General features: G+C 44.3%; 3 protein-coding genes across 4 annotated transcripts; 2 read left to right on the top strand and 1 right to left on the bottom strand.

The window, feature by feature from the left end:
• Nucleotides 1–1,358: 1,358 nt before the first annotated feature.
• On the top strand, nt 1,359–10,396 carry LOC117143914 (NADP-dependent malic enzyme). Of its 2 annotated transcripts, none has more exons than XM_033308827.1 (4): nt 1,359–1,634; nt 3,751–4,363; nt 8,696–9,624; nt 9,681–10,396. In XM_033308827.1, the coding sequence occupies exons 1-4, from the start codon at nt 1,573–1,575 to the stop codon at nt 10,354–10,356; spliced, it is 2,280 nt and encodes a 759-aa protein (XP_033164718.1). In that variant the 5' UTR covers nt 1,359–1,572; the 3' UTR covers nt 10,357–10,396. The 2 variants fall into 2 exon arrangements, with proteins under 2 accessions (XP_033164718.1, XP_033164719.1); XM_033308828.1 differs by lacking the exon at nt 1,359–1,634 and adding an exon at nt 3,065–3,170.
• Nucleotides 10,397–11,441: 1,045 nt separating this feature from the next.
• LOC117142982 (DNA polymerase theta) lies at nt 11,442–18,048 on the top strand. The gene is made up of 7 exons (XM_033307333.1): nt 11,442–13,105; nt 13,168–13,541; nt 13,596–14,152; nt 14,212–16,291; nt 16,345–16,552; nt 16,611–17,525; nt 17,593–18,048. The coding sequence occupies exons 1-7, from the start codon at nt 11,527–11,529 to the stop codon at nt 17,898–17,900; spliced, it is 6,021 nt and encodes a 2,006-aa protein (XP_033163224.1). The 5' UTR covers nt 11,442–11,526; the 3' UTR covers nt 17,901–18,048.
• LOC117142983 (rhodanese domain-containing protein CG4456) lies at nt 17,898–18,517 on the bottom strand. Its single transcript, XM_033307334.1, has 3 exons — nt 18,311–18,517; nt 18,089–18,248; nt 17,898–18,033 (listed from the first exon to the last, which is right to left on the bottom strand). Exons 1-3 carry the CDS (start codon nt 18,429–18,431, stop codon nt 17,982–17,984), a joined length of 333 nt encoding a protein of 110 aa, XP_033163225.1. The 5' UTR covers nt 18,432–18,517; the 3' UTR covers nt 17,898–17,981.
• Between the last annotated feature and the right edge of the window lie 174 nt (nt 18,518–18,691).

Raw genomic sequence — 18,691 nt, forward strand, 5'->3', positions numbered from 1 at the left:
GAATTTAACATAAAATAAATTGTAAGTAATAAGTTTTATTATAAAAATGACCAACTGGAAAATTCCATTCGTAGTGGTTTTTTGGCATTTTTGGAGTATCGCTTGTCTAATCATTGTTATTGTTGGTCAATGAATGGAAATTTTTATAAACATCGAAGCTATCTGTGGTTTTAAAAATACATAGATAAGTTAATAATAATATAGTGCCATTCTTTGTTAGTTTTATATGCACGCTTTACAGCAATTTTCTCTTATATGTCGATAAAACCAATATTAATGCAGACACGTATTCTTTATGGTTTTTTTTTTATCATTATTACACATAAAGTTTTTTTTACTGACTTAACTGAAATTACATTTGACCCTGGCAGCAATTGAAATCGTGTTGCAACTTTTCATACGACACTTTCGCAAATTTAAGACAGTAAACACAAGCCGACACTGCAACAATAAATTCGGTATAGCACACCAAACACAGTAATTAATGTGTGTCATATTTGCACAATTGAACAAGATCTTTGAACATTAGTGCAATATGTATTCTGATTTCAACAGACAGAAGTGCAATAAAGCAAATCTAATTAAAATTCGAGTGCCACCCAGGCGACAAATGAAACAGCGGTGAAATCATTAGGTGATAAAATCAGAGTCAAAAGGCGAAAAAAGCCTAAGGTTCCACCACACCGACTACCGAGTCCCCTACATCATCGTTTCACCTCAGTGCATTTGAAATGACCCGGAATTCATTAGATTCATCAATTTTTCTTCGGTTGCCAAGTGCAGCCGACTGGGACGCGATGGTCAGCAATGGAGTTGCCTTCTTTGAAAGCTTAAATTATTATTTTTTAATTGGCCAGCAACAAATTGCTTCATGCATTTGTGTGCGCCGCCCAGAGGTCACTGCGATTAACCAAGCGCTCAGGTTTTGTGCGACTCCAAGTGAAGTACAACTCAGCGCCAAAGCTTCTCTAAGGCTGCAACGATTAATCAAATACGGTGGAACCACGAAATGAAAGACACCTCCGATTGAAAAGGAAATGCAAACAAATTAATTTTTGTATAGTCCTTTTGTAAAGAATTAAATAAATAAATAAAGAAATAAACTGAAATCATATTAAAAATAAATTTTAGATTTGATCCTTTTTAGCGAGGCGCCACTGTAGCCGTCTGGGGCCTACCGAAGTGACTCAGCCAGTGGAGCAAATGTCGCGTGCTGCCTGCGTGCGGGTGCGAGCGGGAGGTCAGCAGCGGACGCTCTCCTTCTCCTTCTCCTTTGGGCCGCTCGCTAACAAGTTGCCTCCGGTGTCCGCAGAGCCGCGTTTCCAGCGCGAGTTCAGTTTTTGATTCAGTTTCAGGCGGTTCGGAGTCAGCTAAGCCAAGCGCAATTGCTCAAAATACACATTTTTAATTTTTGTTAATAACTGTTTCTAATAATTTTGGTGAAACATCGCGTGGTCAAGCGAACTAAGTTAATTTTCGCGTGCGAAAAGTTCACCACTTTTGCGGTTACCAAATAATTAACTTGTATAACTATTTAACTGGAGCTAATTAAACTGAAATTTAGAACCCAAAATGGGTAATTCCAGTTCCATTTGCGCCGATCGCAATGTCATAACAAATTTCGATGAAAATGGGTAAGAAATGAAATGGAAAAGTGAACAAACTAAAGCTGAACTCAAGCGATTGGCAAAAGAGGATTTCGAAAATGCGAGGGTTGGAAAAAGAGTTTGTGTTGAATAGAAGCAGCATTTTTTGTTATTATTTTTTTGTATTATTTTTTTTAACTAAAAACTAATACCAGAATGTTTAAGAAATTATATTTTATATAAATAAAAAATTTATACAAAAATATTACAAATTTGTAACTGCAAAGCAAAATAAGAAATGAGGTCTAAAATTTTTAGTTTCGATACTTAATATAACTTACTAGATCCTTTTCCTACAACTACAAGTTTTTTTTGCTTGCCTCAGCCACGCCCCTCCATTAATGTGTTTCTCGAGGTGTCATTAGTGCTCAATGATGCGTTTTATCAACGATTGACAGGCGACTCGTCAGCGTTGCGATAAAAAAGAATAACTCCTGGCACACGACATCGATAAAAAATCAGAGCACCACCTTCTTAATTAACGGTTTTCGAAGTAAAACGAAAAAAAAATGTTGGAGCGACAGGTGTGTTTTGCTCACGAAGGTACTTGGAAACAGAAATGTAATTCGTTGGCAAAGCTGAAGTAAATTGTTAATATTTATGAAGGTTGCTCGGACACAAACACACATGTGTGATATATTCCAATTTATTCGCCTGCCGTGTTTTACTTTCAATTTTTTGTGTAATAATAATTGAATATATCAGACAGACATCCGAGCAAAAGCGGAACGGGCCCACCGGGCGAATGAGTGACTCAAGTGCAAAGTGGGGCGGGAACTGAAGCGATTCGGGACACTGAAGGTTAAGGTTGGGGTTTGGGGTTTCTACCTTGAGGCGTCTCTTTAAATAATTTATACTTAGTCAGATGTCACAAGTTCAGGACGTATTATTGGTTAATATTTAACGCCATCGAGTCTAATAATCCGTAATAGAAAAGGTTCGTTTCATTTACTCCAAGTGATGCACGCAATTTGTACTTAAGCTTACATGAAAATCAAAGCTACTGATTATAATTAATAGTAGATAAGAAATTGCTAACTGCACTACTACATAGTCTAATTTGAATACTATTATTTCGACCGCTGCTGTTCTCACGGAAACTTTTCGCATGCTATTCACGCCGCATCGCAATGTTTTCCAGGTCCCAGACAAATGATTAGATGGTAATAATCGTTGTTTAATGGCGTTTATATGTGCAGATAGTGTTTGCACCGCCCTTATCAGTCAGCTGATATACCCCACACAACTGAAACTAATCAGCGAGAAAGAGCGAAAGAGCGCGGAAAAGCAAAACAAAATAGCCAAGTGTAAAATGTAAAAGAGATAAGTGTGTCGGCAGCAAAACAAATCGAATATTGCGGCTCAGTTTAGCACGAAAGCTGCAGCAACGCAGACAAAAGTCACATACTCAGTGAGATAATTGTCGGCAAATCAATAATCCAATATAATATAGAGGACTTTTAAGAGCATCGCCATGCACTCGATCCTACGACGCTGTTCCGGCATCAGAAAAACCTTTGGACTGTGAGTCGAATGCAAGAATTTCCGAATAATAAGTAGAATGTGGTGCCATACGATTGGACCACGGATCAAGAGGGTGTGTTTCTGAATCGGCAATAATCAGTGTCACTTTGCCACCGCTTATCGGTTTCCATCGGGAAGGCGTGTCTGCGATGCATCGCCTCATCATATGACCATGCACATACTTTCAAACATATCAGTGCATTCAAAGGTTCGGAAAACCTTGATAAGGGAACTGAAACGAAGAGTACCCTTTAGGGTACTCCATTAGCCCTAAATACCATATTATTGCTCATACGACTTGTTGGCTTTAAGAAAATGTTTTTTGTGGTGAAATTCATATATTAATATGTTACTATTAAAATAGAATCTATATATATAGTATACTATTCAAATAAAATATATATATTATTCAAAATTGTTAGTATGGGTACATAGAGTAGGTGCGTTTGAAATTCAATTAAAAATGTTAACATCGAATCTTTCAGAAAGGGTATCCGAAAGTTGGTGACGAATTGGTTGTTATTGTCACTCCCGCATTGACATTCATTCACATATTGTCTGCTCTCTCTCTCTCCCTCAGCACGCCGGTATATCCCACCGCCAACAATTCTCAGAGTCCTTCCTCCCACAGCCGCGGCAAAGAGCGCGAGCTCGGCTGCTACACGAAGAGCAACAGCAGCAACAACAACAACAACAGCCATGAGAGAGAGAGTCAGAGCTGTTGTAGTAGTCGTGTGTGTAAAAATCATACGACCACAACGACAACCACACTCGAATACGAACTTTCCAATTTCGCAAAACTAACGACACGAATCACAACGCAAAGTGCCGCCGAAGTGGACGCATCGCCGCATACGGATACGGACACGCATAGGGACAGGGATTCGAATCAGGGTAATATAGCCTTAGCCACCGATTTGGAACTGCCCAAGGGTCTGCCGTTATCCTCGCGACACCACTGGAACCAGCTGCAGAGCAGTTTGCACGCCCTACACCACCAGCAACAGCAACAACAACGTTCATACAGCTCCACCACTAGCGAAACAAATTTGGAGGACAAGATGAGCAAACCCGATTCGAAACTAGATAAATACGCGCAGCGCGATCGCCTGGGCCTTTGGGGCACTGGTGACAATGAGGTGGTCGGCAGCCTCTCCGGATTCACCCGACTCTTGGACAAGCGCTACTCAAAGGTGAGTTCCACAAGTAGGAATATGCGAATACGCATTCAAGTTGCCCAGTTCCGTGAGCTTAGTGGAAAAGTACCAGGCAAAGGTTTTAAGGGTGGGTTCGTATTCGGTTTTTTTTCCGCTCCCCATTCTCAAGGGGCGCATTCGACCAAACTGGGCGAATTGTGTTTGAGTAAATATTTAGAGGTAGATTTATAATTATAGACTATTAGAAGCAGTTTAATTGGTTTAGAATATTAAGAACTTAAGTTCGATTACCTTAGCCATTCATATGTATCTAAAAGATATTTGCTACAGAAGTGGGTTCCAATGTTGGAATTTCTTCTTGAAAAAGTGTGAATTTATTCTGGGCCACCTGCTATTTTTACCAGTAGCACGAGAATAAAAAATTCCAAATCATAAATACATAAACAACTATTAGGCGGAAACGTCAGCTGCTGAATTCAGAGCGTAAAAAAAAGATACTTTTTGGCAGTGGCTTCATTTTTCGGCAAGTGGTGTGGGTGACCTTTAGATGACATAGCGAGTGAAAGGGACGGCAGATGGCACACGCGCCACTCTGGAAGACCAAAGCTCAATGTTTTTGTTAGTTTTTTTTTTTTGTTTTTTTCATTTTTTTTATGGTGCCCAAGTCGAAGAAAATCGATAGCTCAACTTTTATAATTGAGGCAATTAGCTGACTGTGGCACATGCTAAAAGTGTACGGTATGAAATAGTTGACACGAATCGGTCACGCAGATTTCGTTTACAAATTTATCTCAGATTGCATTTTCAAGTTCAATGCTTGTGCAGTTTTTCAGCTTGCATTGGCTTGTACGCTTTTTTCCCACGCAGACATGAATGAGCTAATGCACGAATTGTTTCACAAAATATAAAATTAGAGAGCATTTTCGAAAGAGAGAAGAGAGAGAGAGAGCGCATGGGCTTTGCGTTTGTTTATTTAAAACAGATGCACTGAAAAAAACAGAGTTATAATGTAATTATTAGAATGCGTATTACACTTAAAAATGCTAGGAAACTTATATATATCTAAACAAATTACGTAATTTCTAGTAAAGACATTATTTCCCCCCGTGTGGCTCCTAAAAAAAAACTGACCATTTGGTATTGTAAACAGAAGCTCCACTGAGAATAATGGAGAGGCCCTCCAGAATGGTGTTTCCCCATGACAACCAAGTGGATTTTTAGCCTGCTTACGTCACGCCACAAACGCACGAAGAGACTAAAAATTAATAATTTAGCGAGAAATTATCTTGGGGTTTCCTTATCGAGTCGAGGCTGCCCACTTGTGTACTACAGATTGTTATTATGTACTTCTTACACGCTGCCAACAAGTGACTCTTGTTTATCTGAACCTCCTTCCCCGAACAGCTGATCTTTGTTTTGATTTAACCATGGAAAGTTTTTGAGTTCTTATCTCTAATGAAAAAAAAAAAATAAGAAACAAAATTAAAGCCAGTCCGCGAAAACTGACCTACATTCAGCAATAAATTTAACTCTGTTTCGAACCGCAAAAATAAACAAAATAAAAGAATGACGATAATCCCCACAAAAACACTGGTATCAGCCCTATATATATACATTAAATATTTATCTATGTGGTTTGCTCACACCACATGCAGTTGGCGAATAGAACTACATTCCCCTGCTCTTTGTTGTTATTTATTGCCGCTCTGAGGAAATTAAAAATTTAAACAAATTCAGGCGGTCAATGTGCCGAAAGAGCGACGAGCTCGAAACTTGTTGAAATAGTTGGATTATTTCATTGTTTACCCAATGATTTATCGGTAGCGATTGTTTATATTGGGCAACTAAAGAAAGAATAATATATATAGTGTGCTTGTCAATTGCAATTAATGGCTGAAGTGCTTTGAAATATTTGTGGCATATACATATATGTAAGTTGGAATTTATGTTACTTTTGGATAACCTAAATTACTCATAGATTACTCGCATTTTTGCACTGTGCATCATAAACTATTATGCTCCGAGTTGAGATAGTAGCCTGATTCAGTGGCACATTCATCCTGTCATCATTCCACATCGTATGACCCACAAAATAGCAGCAGCGTTTCACCTGCTGGGAAGCTGGAACAGAATAAAAAAAAAACCCTTTCATCAGCTCACCTTTGCCAGAAGGGAAACAATCATCTGAGATTGCCCGTTGTTTGTGTGTCTGCTCAACTGTCGCTGATTAAAGCGACGCTTTCGTCATCCGATCCGAGTCGTATGCAAAGTTCAGACACAGACGGTCGTTGATAGCCCTCTTAATGATTAGCCATAGCTATAATGATGATCACCGTTGCGATCATGATGATGATCGAACTGGTCGCGCCAGACAGTGCAAAAAAAAAGAAAAAATAACCCAGCTAATTTTTTGGTGATTTTTTGATTTGTTTTTGCTTGTGGCTACGACTTTTGTCAGTGTTCGCTTCGTTTTCGTTTTTTGCAATACCATGCGAAATGTGTATGCGTAATATCGGAGTTGCACATTACGTATACGCATGTCTGGATTGGAAGATGGTTGCCCCATTATAAGTAATCTTACATGAAATGCTATAACTACTAATATAACACATACTAAAGTCAGAACTTGAAAAGGTGGTGAAGATGATGAAACTATGGTTTAGTTCATATGAGTTTTGTGTGGCAAGTTTGGAGGCATTGAGCAATTGCTGGGGGCATGAATACATGAATATAAATCCATCATATATATGTACATATATGTATGTGCTGGAGAATGGGGAATACTTGTTGCCAGGCGGTTCGAAAACACTTTCGCACGCTTATCGACGGTCGTGTGTCGCTTTCAATGTCAACGGTGTCGTTCTATCGATGTAGATGTATGTACGTATGTATGTACATACGTATGTATTTCACCAGCCCACCGATGACGTAGCCACACGATAATGGTTAAGTTCGAGGCAATTCTGGCAGTAAACAATTTTTTATGGGGATCACTTCAGTGTTTATTGTCCAAACAGCCAGTTCAGAGCTACTCGTAATTGAATTTGATGCGTATGTACATATGTACAATGTATGTACAATTCCCTTTTAGCGGTTTTAAGCCTTTATTAGTTTCTCTTTTATTGGGGGAATTTTAGTTCGCATTACTTAAAATATAATCGGGATTTCCAGCTAAAATTCCTTTAACACACAACAATAATATTTATTTGTGGTAGTCATCATTTTAAAGATAACACTTTTAATGCCTATCACCATGAATAAGCAAAGTTTAACATAATGTTTAACAAAATTTGCCAAATATCATATATCATGAGCTGACTCAATTAACTAGGATATGAATAGTCTGTTTTCTTCAGAAAACTAAAAATGCATAATAAAAACTATAAATTTATTATTGCGTGACCGATGCTAACGAAATTAATTTCAAACGATGATTAATGATAGACAACCTAACAAGTATAATTTCCAATAATAACTTAATTTGAGATACTAACAAAATATTCAATTTACAAAAATAATCCGGAAAACTTTCGCAACAAATGAATTGGGGTTGCATTATGATGGATCGCTTGGAAATAAAAATGTGCATAAATTATAAAGTTAAATCAAATGTCCCAAGAAGCTTAAAATAGACTCATTACGAAAACCTTTGTAATGGGCACGATTTGAAAACAGCAGCCACTTGGAAAAGTTACCCAAAGCACGAGTAATTATTCCCTAATGTGCATATTAGCAGGTACATCCGTAGTTTACAAAAAAAAAAACCACATAATCCAGCGTGATTTCTAGTTGAATGCCAACTTGCACGTATTTTTTATCTAATGCTGTGACCCAGTGGAAAGACGGCAGCAACGCCCCCAATATAATCCCCGCCTGCTTCGCCCATTTCGATAATAACCGCAGCAATTACGGAGCAAAAACTTTCCAAATCTCCGTACTATGTGCGTGTGAATCGAGGCCAGCGCTGAGTCACTTCCCCCTCGAAATAAATGTGTTTTAATTAATGCTGCAATTGCAAATCGCTTTTCAAGCGACTGGGCGCTAGAAAACGACTTTGAACTTGATGCCCGGCTCTTTTCTATCTCCTCGGATTTGCGAAGCTCGGGTGATAACTGCCTCTGTCTCGGGTGGCCAGTTCCCGTGGAATACTCTATAGAAATAGGGGCGCGTGCCTGGGAACTCAAGTCCATGATAAGCGGACAAACTTTTCCACCATCCCACATATTGTTTGTTTTGATTTGAGAGGAGATTCTATAATCACTCAATGAGGCGATCATGCCATGTCTAAGAAAGATGTACGAATCTTGAATCCTACAGATATTTTTAGTAGGTATTAGCAACTAAAATGCATATCCCTTTCGATTTCAGGGCCTGGCCTTCACACACGAGGAGCGCCAGCAGTTGGGCATCCATGGCATGCTGCCCTATGTGGTCCGCGAGCCCAGTGAGCAGGTGGAGCACTGCCGCGCTCTGCTGGCGCGACTGGAACAGGATCTGGACAAGTACATGTACCTGATCAGCCTGTCGGAGCGGAACGAGCGTCTGTTCTACAACGTGCTCAGCTCAGACATCGCCTCCATGATGCCACTGGTGTACACGCCCACCGTGGGATTGGCCTGCCAGCGCTACAGCTTGATCCACCAGAACGCCAAGGGCATGTTCATATCCATCAAGGACAAGGGACACATCTACGACGTGCTGAAGAACTGGCCGGAAACGGATGTGCGTGCCATCGTCGTCACGGACGGCGAGCGCATCCTGGGACTGGGAGATCTGGGCGCCAACGGCATGGGCATACCCGTGGGCAAACTGTCCCTGTATACGGCCTTGGCGGGCATTAAGCCATCGCAGTGCCTGCCCATCACCTTGGATGTGGGCACCAATACCGAATCCCTGCTGGAGGATCCCCTGTACATCGGTCTGCGCGAACGCAGGGCCACTGGAGATCTGTACGATGAGTTCATCGATGAGTTCATGCACGCCTGCGTCCGTCGCTTTGGCCAAAACTGCCTAATCCAGTTCGAGGACTTTGCCAACGCCAATGCCTTCAGGCTGTTGTCCAAGTACCGCGACTCCTTCTGCACCTTCAACGATGATATTCAAGGAACCGCCTCGGTGGCCGTGGCTGGACTGCTGGCCTCGCTGAAGATCAAGAAGACCCAGCTGAAGGACAACACGCTGTTGTTCCTGGGCGCCGGAGAAGCGGCTCTGGGTATTGCCAACCTGTGCCTGATGGCCATGAAGGTGGAGGGTCTCACCGAGGAGGAGGCCAAGGCCCGCATCTGGATGGTGGACAGGTAGGTCGATATATATGCAAAATTCATCCAGATACTTATAGATGCTTTCTATGTAGCCGTGGTGTCATCACCCGCGATCGTCCAAAGGGCGGACTCACCGAACACAAACTGCACTTTGCCCAGCTGCACGAACCCATCGATACTTTGGCCGAGGCGGTGCGCAAAGTGCGCCCCAATGTCCTGATTGGAGCGGCTGCGCAGGGCGGCGCCTTCAACCAGGAGATCCTCGAGCTGATGGCCGATATTAACGAGACGCCGATCATCTTTGCACTGTCCAATCCGACCAGCAAGGCGGAGTGCACCGCCGAGGAGGCGTACACGTACACCAAGGGGCGCTGCATCTTCGCCAGCGGATCGCCTTTTGCTCCCGTGACGTACAACAACAAGAAGTTCTATCCGGGTCAGGGCAACAACTCGTATATTTTCCCTGGCGTGGCACTGGGTGTTCTGTGTGCCGGCATGCTGAACATTCCCGAGCAGGTATTCCTGGTCGCCGCCGAGCGCTTGGCGGAGCTGGTCTCCAAGGATGACCTGGCCAAGGGCAGTTTGTATCCACCACTCAGCTCCATTGTCAGCTGTTCGATGGCCATTGCCGAAAGGATTGTGGAGTACGCCTACAAGAACGGATTGGCCACTGTTCGCCCAGAGCCGGTCAATAAGCTGGCGTTCATCAAGGCCCAGATGTACGATCTGGACTATCCCCGTTCCGTGCCCGCCACCTATAAGATGTAGATGATGACCAGATGATGAGGATCCATTCCGCCTAGCCCCAGAAACCAAAAGGAGTGGCCATCAAAAGATATTCAGCAAGGGCGGCGAGCAGTAACCCCATGTTATTTATTTTATAATGTCGCACATTTGTCGTCTAGCATATATCCAAATTTGTATCGCGGCTAATTAACCATAACCATACACTATCCACCAACAACCATATTATAAAAAAAAACCAACTAAAATGGAATGTCATCAGATGCGGCTCGCGATTTTGTATAATGCTATGTAAATGGGATATTGATCTAATAGATATGTAAACAAATTTTATGTAATCTTGAACAACACAAACTATTCTAAGGATATATACAAATAAAGAAATAAACAAAAATAAGACAAATGTATGTTTTAAAGTTCATAAAGTTACCGTTACGCGACTTGGGCGCGATTTACGTGCTGCTTTTAGTACGGTTTGTTAGCGATTTCAGCGCGGCTTGCTTGCGATTTGAACGCGAGCTTGGTGCGTTTTGGCGCTTTTTGAGTTTTTGCTTTGGGTTTTGCTTTAAGTTTTTTTTCTTATACTTGGATCTCATGCTTACACTTGCTTTGTACCAAAACACCTATAGCACGCATATGGAATCAAGAAAGAAGTAAAGGTATAAATGAAATCAGTTTAATTAAGATATTTTGTAAGAAAGTAGCGTGCAGTGTGAACAAGGTTTTATCGGGACCTTAGCATTGAGCTAAAATCCCTATAGCACGCATATGGAATCAGGAAAGTAAAGGTATAAATAAAATTAGTCAAACCTAGATATTTTGTAAGTCGCATGTAGTGTGAAAAAGGTTTTAGCTAAATGTATAAATAAAATCAGTTAAATCAAGATATTTTGTAAGTCGCATGTAGTGTGAACAAGGTTTTACCCTATAGCACGCTTATGGAATCAAGAAAGTAAAGGTATAAATAAAATCAGTTTAATCAAGATATTTTGTTAGACAGTCGAGTGCAGTGTGAACAAGGTTTTAGTGCGACCGCCGGCGGGTTAAAAACTTTGTTCAAAGTGACACAAAAATTAATAGTATATTTGAAACTAAGACGGCCACATTGACCCCGCGACGTTTCGTTTTCCTTTTATTCATTTCAATTTTGACAAGCAGTTGCCAGCAGTTGTTATTTCAATGTAAGAAATCACAATGTCATTCTCGCAGTCGTTCAATTTCGGAAACAGCACCTTAATGGCGCTGGAAAGAGGAATGCAAGCGGACGACAAGGAGAATGCACAGCCAGGAAATGGAACTATCCAAGTCCAAAGTGCCGGCAATGAGGTAAATAGCGAAATCCAGGAAATTAACTCGGAGTTTTTTCGGGACGAGTTCTCCTACGAAGTGAATCAGGCCCATAAGCCAGTGGAACAATCAGTGGTCAATGTGTCTCAGGTTCAGCAGCATATGGCAGTTATTTGCAACCAGGACTCTGAGGACCAGAGTCGCTCATCCCCTTTGAATAATCAAATCTGCACGGAGACTTCGTTCGAAAGCGAGATCGTCGTGCAGGAACAGCCCAATCTGGACGAGAACAGTTTTTTGTGTCCTGCGCAGGATGAAGAGGCTTCCGAGCAGCTGAAGGAGGACATCTTGCTCAGCCATTCCGTACTGGCCAAGCAGGAATTCTACCAAGAAATTTTGCAAGTCACGCAGAACCTGAGCAGCATGTCGCCGAACCAACTGCGAGTGTCGCCCAACTCCTCGAGGATCCGCGAAGCGGTGCCCGAGAGACCAGCAATGCCGCTTGATCTCAACTCGCTTAGATCAATAAGCGCATGGAACCTGCCCATGAGCATTCAGGAGGAGTACAAGAAAAAGGGTGTCGTCCAGATGTTCGACTGGCAGGTGGAGTGCCTCTCCAACCCAAAATTGCTGTTCGAGCACTGCAACCTGGTGTATTCCGCACCCACGTCGGCGGGCAAAACGTTGGTTAGTGAGATAATGATGCTGAAAACCGTACTGGAACGAGGTAAAAAGGTTCTGCTCATACTGCCCTTCATCTCGGTGGTGCGCGAGAAAATGTTTTACATGCAGGATCTGCTCACGACGGCTGGTTACCGCGTGGAGGGATTCTACGGCGGCTATACGCCACCAGGAGGCTTTGAGAGCCTTGATGTGGCCATTTGCACAATAGAGAAGGCGAACTCCATTGTGAACAAGCTGATGGAGCAGGGCAAACTGGAAACCATAGGCATGGTGGTGGTAGACGAAGTGCATCTCATTTCGGACAAGGGACGCGGCTATATCCTGGAACTTCTGCTAGCCAAGATCCTCTACATGTCCCGGCGCAATGGACTGCAGATCCAGGTGATCACCATGTCGGCCACACTGGCGAATGTGCAGCTGCTGCAAAGCTGGCTTGACGCCGAGTTGTACATCACAAACTACCGACCCGTTGCTCTAAAGGAAATGATTAAGGTGGGAACAGTAATTTATGACCACCGTTTCAAATTAATTCGGGATGTGGTCAAGGAAAAGGAATTTTTGAAAGGCCTGGAAAACGATTCCGATGATGTGGCCCTTCTCTGCATAGAGACGTTGCTGGAGGGCTGCTCCGTAATCGTGTTCTGCCCCTCGAAAGATTGGTGCGAGAACCTGGCCGTTCAATTGGCCACCGCAATCCATGGCCAAATCAAATCTGGAACAGTGCTGGGCCAACGATTGCGGGCAAATCTGGATCCGAGGGCCATTGCAGAAGTGAAGCAACAACTCAGGGACATTCCCACAGGTTGGATCAGTCGAATTGATAATTTAAATCTCTATTCCTGATTATAACTTCATTTAACTTAGGTCTCGATGCGGTCATGTCGAAGGCGATCACCTACGCCTGTGCGTTTCACCACGCCGGCCTAACAACGGAGGAGCGGGACATTGTTGAAGCCTCGTTTAAGGCAGGTGCGTTGAAGGTTCTAGTCGCCACCAGCACACTGAGTTCGGGAGTGAATCTGCCCGCTCGGCGCGTCCTGATACGCTCGCCATTATTTGGGGGCAAGCAAATGAGTTCCCTAACGTACCGCCAGATGATCGGACGAGCTGGACGCATGGGAAAGGATACGCTGGGTGAGTCTATTCTCATCTGCAACGAGAACAATGCCCGAATGGGAAGAGACCTGGTCGTATCGGATCTGCAGCCCATTACTTCCTGCCTCGATATGGACGGAAGCGTAAGTATCCAAACAAATAGCCAGAGCAATGCAACTAGGCTTTCCATTTTCCAGACGCACTTGAAGCGCGCTCTACTCGAGGTGATTTCCTCTGGTGTAGCGAACACTAAAGAAGACATCGACTTCTTCGTGAATTGTACCCTGCTGAGTGCCGAAAAGGCCTTCCACGCAAAGGAGAAACCACCAGATGAACCACCTGATGCCAATTACATTAACGATGCCGTCGACTTTCTTGTGGAGTACGAGTTCGTTCGCCTGCAAAGGAACGAGGAAAAGGAGACAGCGGTCTATGTGGCCACTCGTCTCGGTGCCGCGTGTCTGGCTTCCTCTATGCCGCCCACTGACGGCCTCATCCTTTTTGCGGAACTCCAGAAATCTCGTCGCTCCTTCGTCCTAGAGTCAGAGCTGCATGCTGTTTACCTAGTAACGCCCTATTCTGTCTGCTACCAACTTCAAGATCTCGACTGGCTGCTGTACGTGAATATGTGGGAAAAGTTGAGCTCGCCCATGAAAAAAGTGGGCGAGCTTGTTGGAGTCAGGGACGCCTTCCTCTCCAAAGCTCTGCGTGGTCAAACAAAACTGGACTACAAGCAAATGCAAATACATAAACGGTAAGCAAGCTTTTTGAAAAGATCAAATATGAAACTTATATTGCTTACATGTGTTGCAGTTTCTATATAGCTCTGGCTCTGGAAGAACTGGTTAACGAGACTCCAATAAACGTGGTGGTGCACAAGTTTAAGTGCCACCGAGGAATGCTGCAGAGTCTGCAGCAAATGGCCGCGACCTTTGCAGGCATTGTCACTGCTTTCTGCAACTCTCTGCAGTGGTCCACACTCGCCCTGATCGTGTCCCAATTTAAGGATCGTCTCTTCTTTGGCATTCAAAGGGATCTTATCGATCTAATGCGAATACCCGATCTGTCGCAGAAACGAGCTCGTGCTCTCTTTGATGCTGGCATCACCAGTTTGGTGGAGCTGGCGGGCGCTGATGCCCTAGTATTGGAAAAGGTGCTCTATAACTCACTCAGCTTCGACTCTGCAAAGCAAAACGACAACGAGAACGCGGAGGAGGCGGCCAAGCGAAATGTAGTGAGAAATTTCTATATCACCGGCAAGGCGGGGATGACAGTGAGTGAGGCTGCCAAACTATTGATTGAAGAAGCTCGACAGTTTGTTCAGCACGAGATCGGACTGGGCACAATTAAATGGACCCAAACTCAGCCGGGTGAGGACAAAGCTTCGAGGGCAATACAAGATGGCGTGGAGGATGTCCACATGTCCCTGGAGGAGGAACAGCCGCCAGTAAAGAGGAAATTGTCCATCGAAGAAAATGGCACAGCCAATTCACAAAAAAATCCCAGACTCGAAACACTAGTGGACACACAGCGAGGCTATAAAGCTGATAAGATGAAGCCGAATCTTAAAGAAATCAAATATGCGCAAAATAAGACGCCAGGGAATCCAACTCAACACATGGATAACCTAAACCTGATTAGCAATGACCCACAATTATCAAATGGAGAAAAACCTAGTACCAGTCAAAGTGCTAGTAAGAAGCTCGTTAAGGAGGGAATGGCCGAACGCCGCAGGGTCGCTTTAATGAAGATTCAGCAACGCACCCAAAAAGAGAACCAGTCTAAGGATCAGCCAATACAGGCGCCGAGGTCTAATCCACTTTCAAGTCCGGTTAATAGAACGCCCGCAAATCGATGGACACAATCGGAAAACGCAAACAATGAGATGAACAATCGTCAACTGCCCTGCAGAAATCCACGAAATCAATCACCAGTACCCAATCCAAACCGTACTGTCTCAAGGAAGGCTTCCAACGCAGAGGAGGATTTGTTTATGGCAGACGATTCCTTTATGCTGAACACCGGTCTAGCCGCTGCTCTCACAGCAGCCGAGAGCAAAATGGCCTCTTGCGCGGAGCCGGACGTGATACCTAGCTCGCAACCTAAGGAGCCGGAGGTGATCGGTGCACTGACTCCACATGCATCCAGACTGAAGCGTTCCCAACAGTTGCGATCACAGCGCATGCAAAGTCACAGCCCTACCCCGCCACGTGAAATCAAAATGGATTTGGAATCGAAAAACGAATCCAACGGGGTCTCCTCTATGGAAATCTCGGACATGTCTATGGAGAACTCACTTATGAAAAATCCCTTACATCTGAATGCCTCGCACATTATGAGCTGCTCGAAAGTAGATGAACCTGCCTTGAGTTTCTCTTCCATAGATATAATCGATGTGTGTGGCCACCGGAATGCGTTTCAAGCTGCTGTCATCGAGATCAAAGAAGCCACGCGTTTGGGATTTAGCGTTGGCCTGCAGGCTCAAGCGGGCAAACAGAAGCCGCTAATTGGATCCAACCTCTTGATCAATCAAGTTGCGGCGGCCGAGAACCGGGAGGCGGCTGCCAGGGAACGTGTGCTATTCCAAGTGGACGACAGCACCTTCATCTCTTGTGTTTCTTTCTGTCTTGCGGACAATGTTGCCTTCTATTGGAATATGCAAATTGACGACCGTGCAGCATGTCAGGGAGTGCCCACCCCTCTGAAGGTGCAGGAATTGTGCAGCCTGATGGCTCGAAAGGATCTCACGCTAGTCATGCACGACGGAAAGGAGCAGCTTAAGATGCTGCGCAAAGCGATTCCGCAGCTACAAAAGATTAGCGTCAAGCTGGAGGATGCCAAGGTGGCAAACTGGCTGCTGCAGCCGGACAAAACAGTGAATTTTCTCAATATGGTATGCTATGGAGAATATTTTTATCTAATCCCTTTTAATTCTTGATCTTGCAGTGCCAGACATTCGCTCCGGAATGCACTGGCCTTGCGAATCTCTGTGGCAGTGGTCGTGGTTATAGCAGCTACGGGCTTGATACCTCCAGTGCCATTCTGCCGAGGATTAGGACGGCCATCGAATCCTGCGTAACGCTGCACATACTCAAGGGACAGACTGAGAACCTTGGCAGGATCGGCGAAGGTGACTTGCTTAAGTTTTTCCACGGCAAGTTCATTCATGGTGATTCATTTAGCCGAAACCAATAACAAAAATCCCTTTGTAGATATTGAAATGCCCATTCAATTGACTCTTTGTCAAATGGAGCATGTGGGCTTTCCCGCCCAGAAGCAGCGACTCCAACAGCTCTATCAGCGCATGGTGGCCGTTATGAAGAAACTGGAAACAAAGATTTATGAGCAGCATGGTTCCCGTTTCAATCTGGGCTCGTCACAAGCTGTTGCCAAGGTGCTGGGCCTCCACCGAAAAGCAAAAGGACGAGTTACCACCTCACGCCAGGTACTGGAGAAGTTGAACTCGCCCATTTCGCATTTGATACTGGGCTATCGAAAGCTGTCTTGTCTCTTGGCCAAAAGCATTCAGCCGCTAATGGAGTGCTGCCAGGCGGACAGAATTTATGGCCAGAGCATTACATATACGGCAACGGGTCGTATTTCCATGACGGAGCCGAACCTGCAAAATGTCGCCAAGGAATTCTTCATACAAGTGGGCTCTGATGCGGTCAACATATCCTGTCGGTCACCATTCATGCCCACGGATGAGGACCGATGTCTTTTGTCAGCTGACTTCTGTCAGCTGGAGATGCGGATCCTTGCCCACATGTCGCAGGATAAGGCTCTGCTGGAGGTGATGAACTCGCCGCAGGACCTATTCATTGCAATTGCGGCGCATTGGAACAAAATCAAGGAGTCCGAAGTGACGCCGGACCTCCGCAACAGCACCAAGCAGGTGTGCTACGGAATCGTCTACGGCATGGGCATGCGGTCCCTGGCCGAGTCGTTGAACTGCAGTGAGCAGGAGGCGCGGATTATATCCGATCAGTTTCACCAGGCGTACAAGGGTATTCGCGATTACACCAGGAGGGTGGTCAATTTCGCACGCAGCAAGGGATTTGTTGAGACCATTACTGGACGGCGACGCTATTTGGAAATGATCAACAGTGATATGGAGCATCTGAAAAGTATGTGTCCTCAAAAAACGCTTGTGATCTCAATTTGAACATCCCTCCCTATCCCTTTCTCTCACAGAGGCCGAGCGCCAGGCCGTTAACTCCACCATCCAAGGATCGGCTGCGGATATTGCGAAGAACGCTATTCTGAAGATGGAAAAGAACATTGAGCGTTATCGCGAAAAGCTGGCCTTGGGCGACAAGTCAGTTGACTTGGTAATGCACCTACATGACGAACTCATCTTCGAGGTTCCAACGGGAAAGGCCAAAAAAATAGCCAAAGTCCTTAGCATCACCATGGAGAGCTGCGTGAAACTCAGCGTGCCCCTCAAGGTGAAGCTGAGGATCGGACGCAGTTGGGGTGAATTAAAGGAGATTAGCGTGTAGACTGTTTAAATGTGTTATTGTTGTATAGTTTATTATACCATTTTATAGATTTGTAATCGATTTGTTTAAAGACTGAATGTTTTAGGACTGCTTGGCTTGCCACTCCGTCCAGGATCCGGCATAAGCCTTGGCGCTGCAATTGATTAATAAATGTACAAATGTTTTACTATGTACTTCAAGAGACTCACTTGGTAAAGCCCAGCGTGCTGGCCAGATTGGCCGCCCGGGCAGCTCGTCCTCCCGCCTTGCACGAGAAGATCATGACCGCATCGACGGCCGGCTTGGCGCGTCCATAAGTCTGGGCGAAGTCCTTCTCCGGCAAGTTCAGTGCCTTCTCCAGCTCAGTCACTGGAAATTAGAAAAAGGTGTGTCCATTAAGCCTGTAATCCCTGGACTTTGGCGCTTCTCACGTGGAATGTTTATGCTGGCGGGCAGGACGCCCGTCTCCTTCAGCTCCGACTCGTTGCGCACATCGAACAGGTACTTCTCCGGGTGGTTTGGTATGTCCTTGACTTCCTCGTAGGTGGCCATATTTATTTTTAATGATAATTCTCAAAGAACTCAGTTTAACTCAAAAGTTAGCCCGGTTTCAGGTGTGACCACTGATCGACCGATTAAATATACCAGCGGGGCAGAAAAATATACCGAAATCAGTTAGTTTCGAAAAGTTTAAAATTTGAAAGTTTACTAAAAAGTAAGTGATTCTCTTTTAAAATGTTTTCTAAGCCGTAGCTACTTTGTTTATTAAAGAAAAATCAAATTGAAGTATAAGCCACAAGCCCCATTCGTTT

The sequence above is a fragment of the Drosophila mauritiana genome, chromosome 3R (genome assembly GCF_004382145.1).
Source record: "Drosophila mauritiana strain mau12 chromosome 3R, ASM438214v1, whole genome shotgun sequence".
Classification (NCBI taxonomy): domain Eukaryota; kingdom Metazoa; phylum Arthropoda; class Insecta; order Diptera; family Drosophilidae; genus Drosophila; species Drosophila mauritiana.

Coding starts and splice junctions, on each gene's coding strand:
- LOC117142983 (XM_033307334.1), bottom strand. CDS start 18,431: ATGGCCACCTACGAGGAAGTCAAGGACATACCAAACCACCCGGAGAAG. Junction 18,249..18,310: donor CGCCAGCATAAACATTCCAC/GTGAGAAGCGCC, acceptor TCTAATTTCCAG/TGACTGAGCTGGAGAAGGCA. Junction 18,034..18,088: donor AGCACGCTGGGCTTTACCAA/GTGAGTCTCTTG, acceptor AATCAATTGCAG/CGCCAAGGCTTATGCCGGAT.
- LOC117143914 (XM_033308827.1), top strand. CDS start 1,573: ATGGGTAATTCCAGTTCCATTTGCGCCGATCGCAATGTCATAACAAAT. Junction 4,364..8,695: donor TGGACAAGCGCTACTCAAAG/GTGAGTTCCACA, acceptor TTTCGATTTCAG/GGCCTGGCCTTCACACACGA. Junction 9,625..9,680: donor CGCATCTGGATGGTGGACAG/GTAGGTCGATAT, acceptor CTTTCTATGTAG/CCGTGGTGTCATCACCCGCG.
- LOC117142982 (XM_033307333.1), top strand. CDS start 11,527: ATGTCATTCTCGCAGTCGTTCAATTTCGGAAACAGCACCTTAATGGCG. Junction 13,542..13,595: donor GCCTCGATATGGACGGAAGC/GTAAGTATCCAA, acceptor TCCATTTTCCAG/ACGCACTTGAAGCGCGCTCT. Junction 16,553..16,610: donor CTTGCTTAAGTTTTTCCACG/GCAAGTTCATTC, acceptor ATCCCTTTGTAG/ATATTGAAATGCCCATTCAA.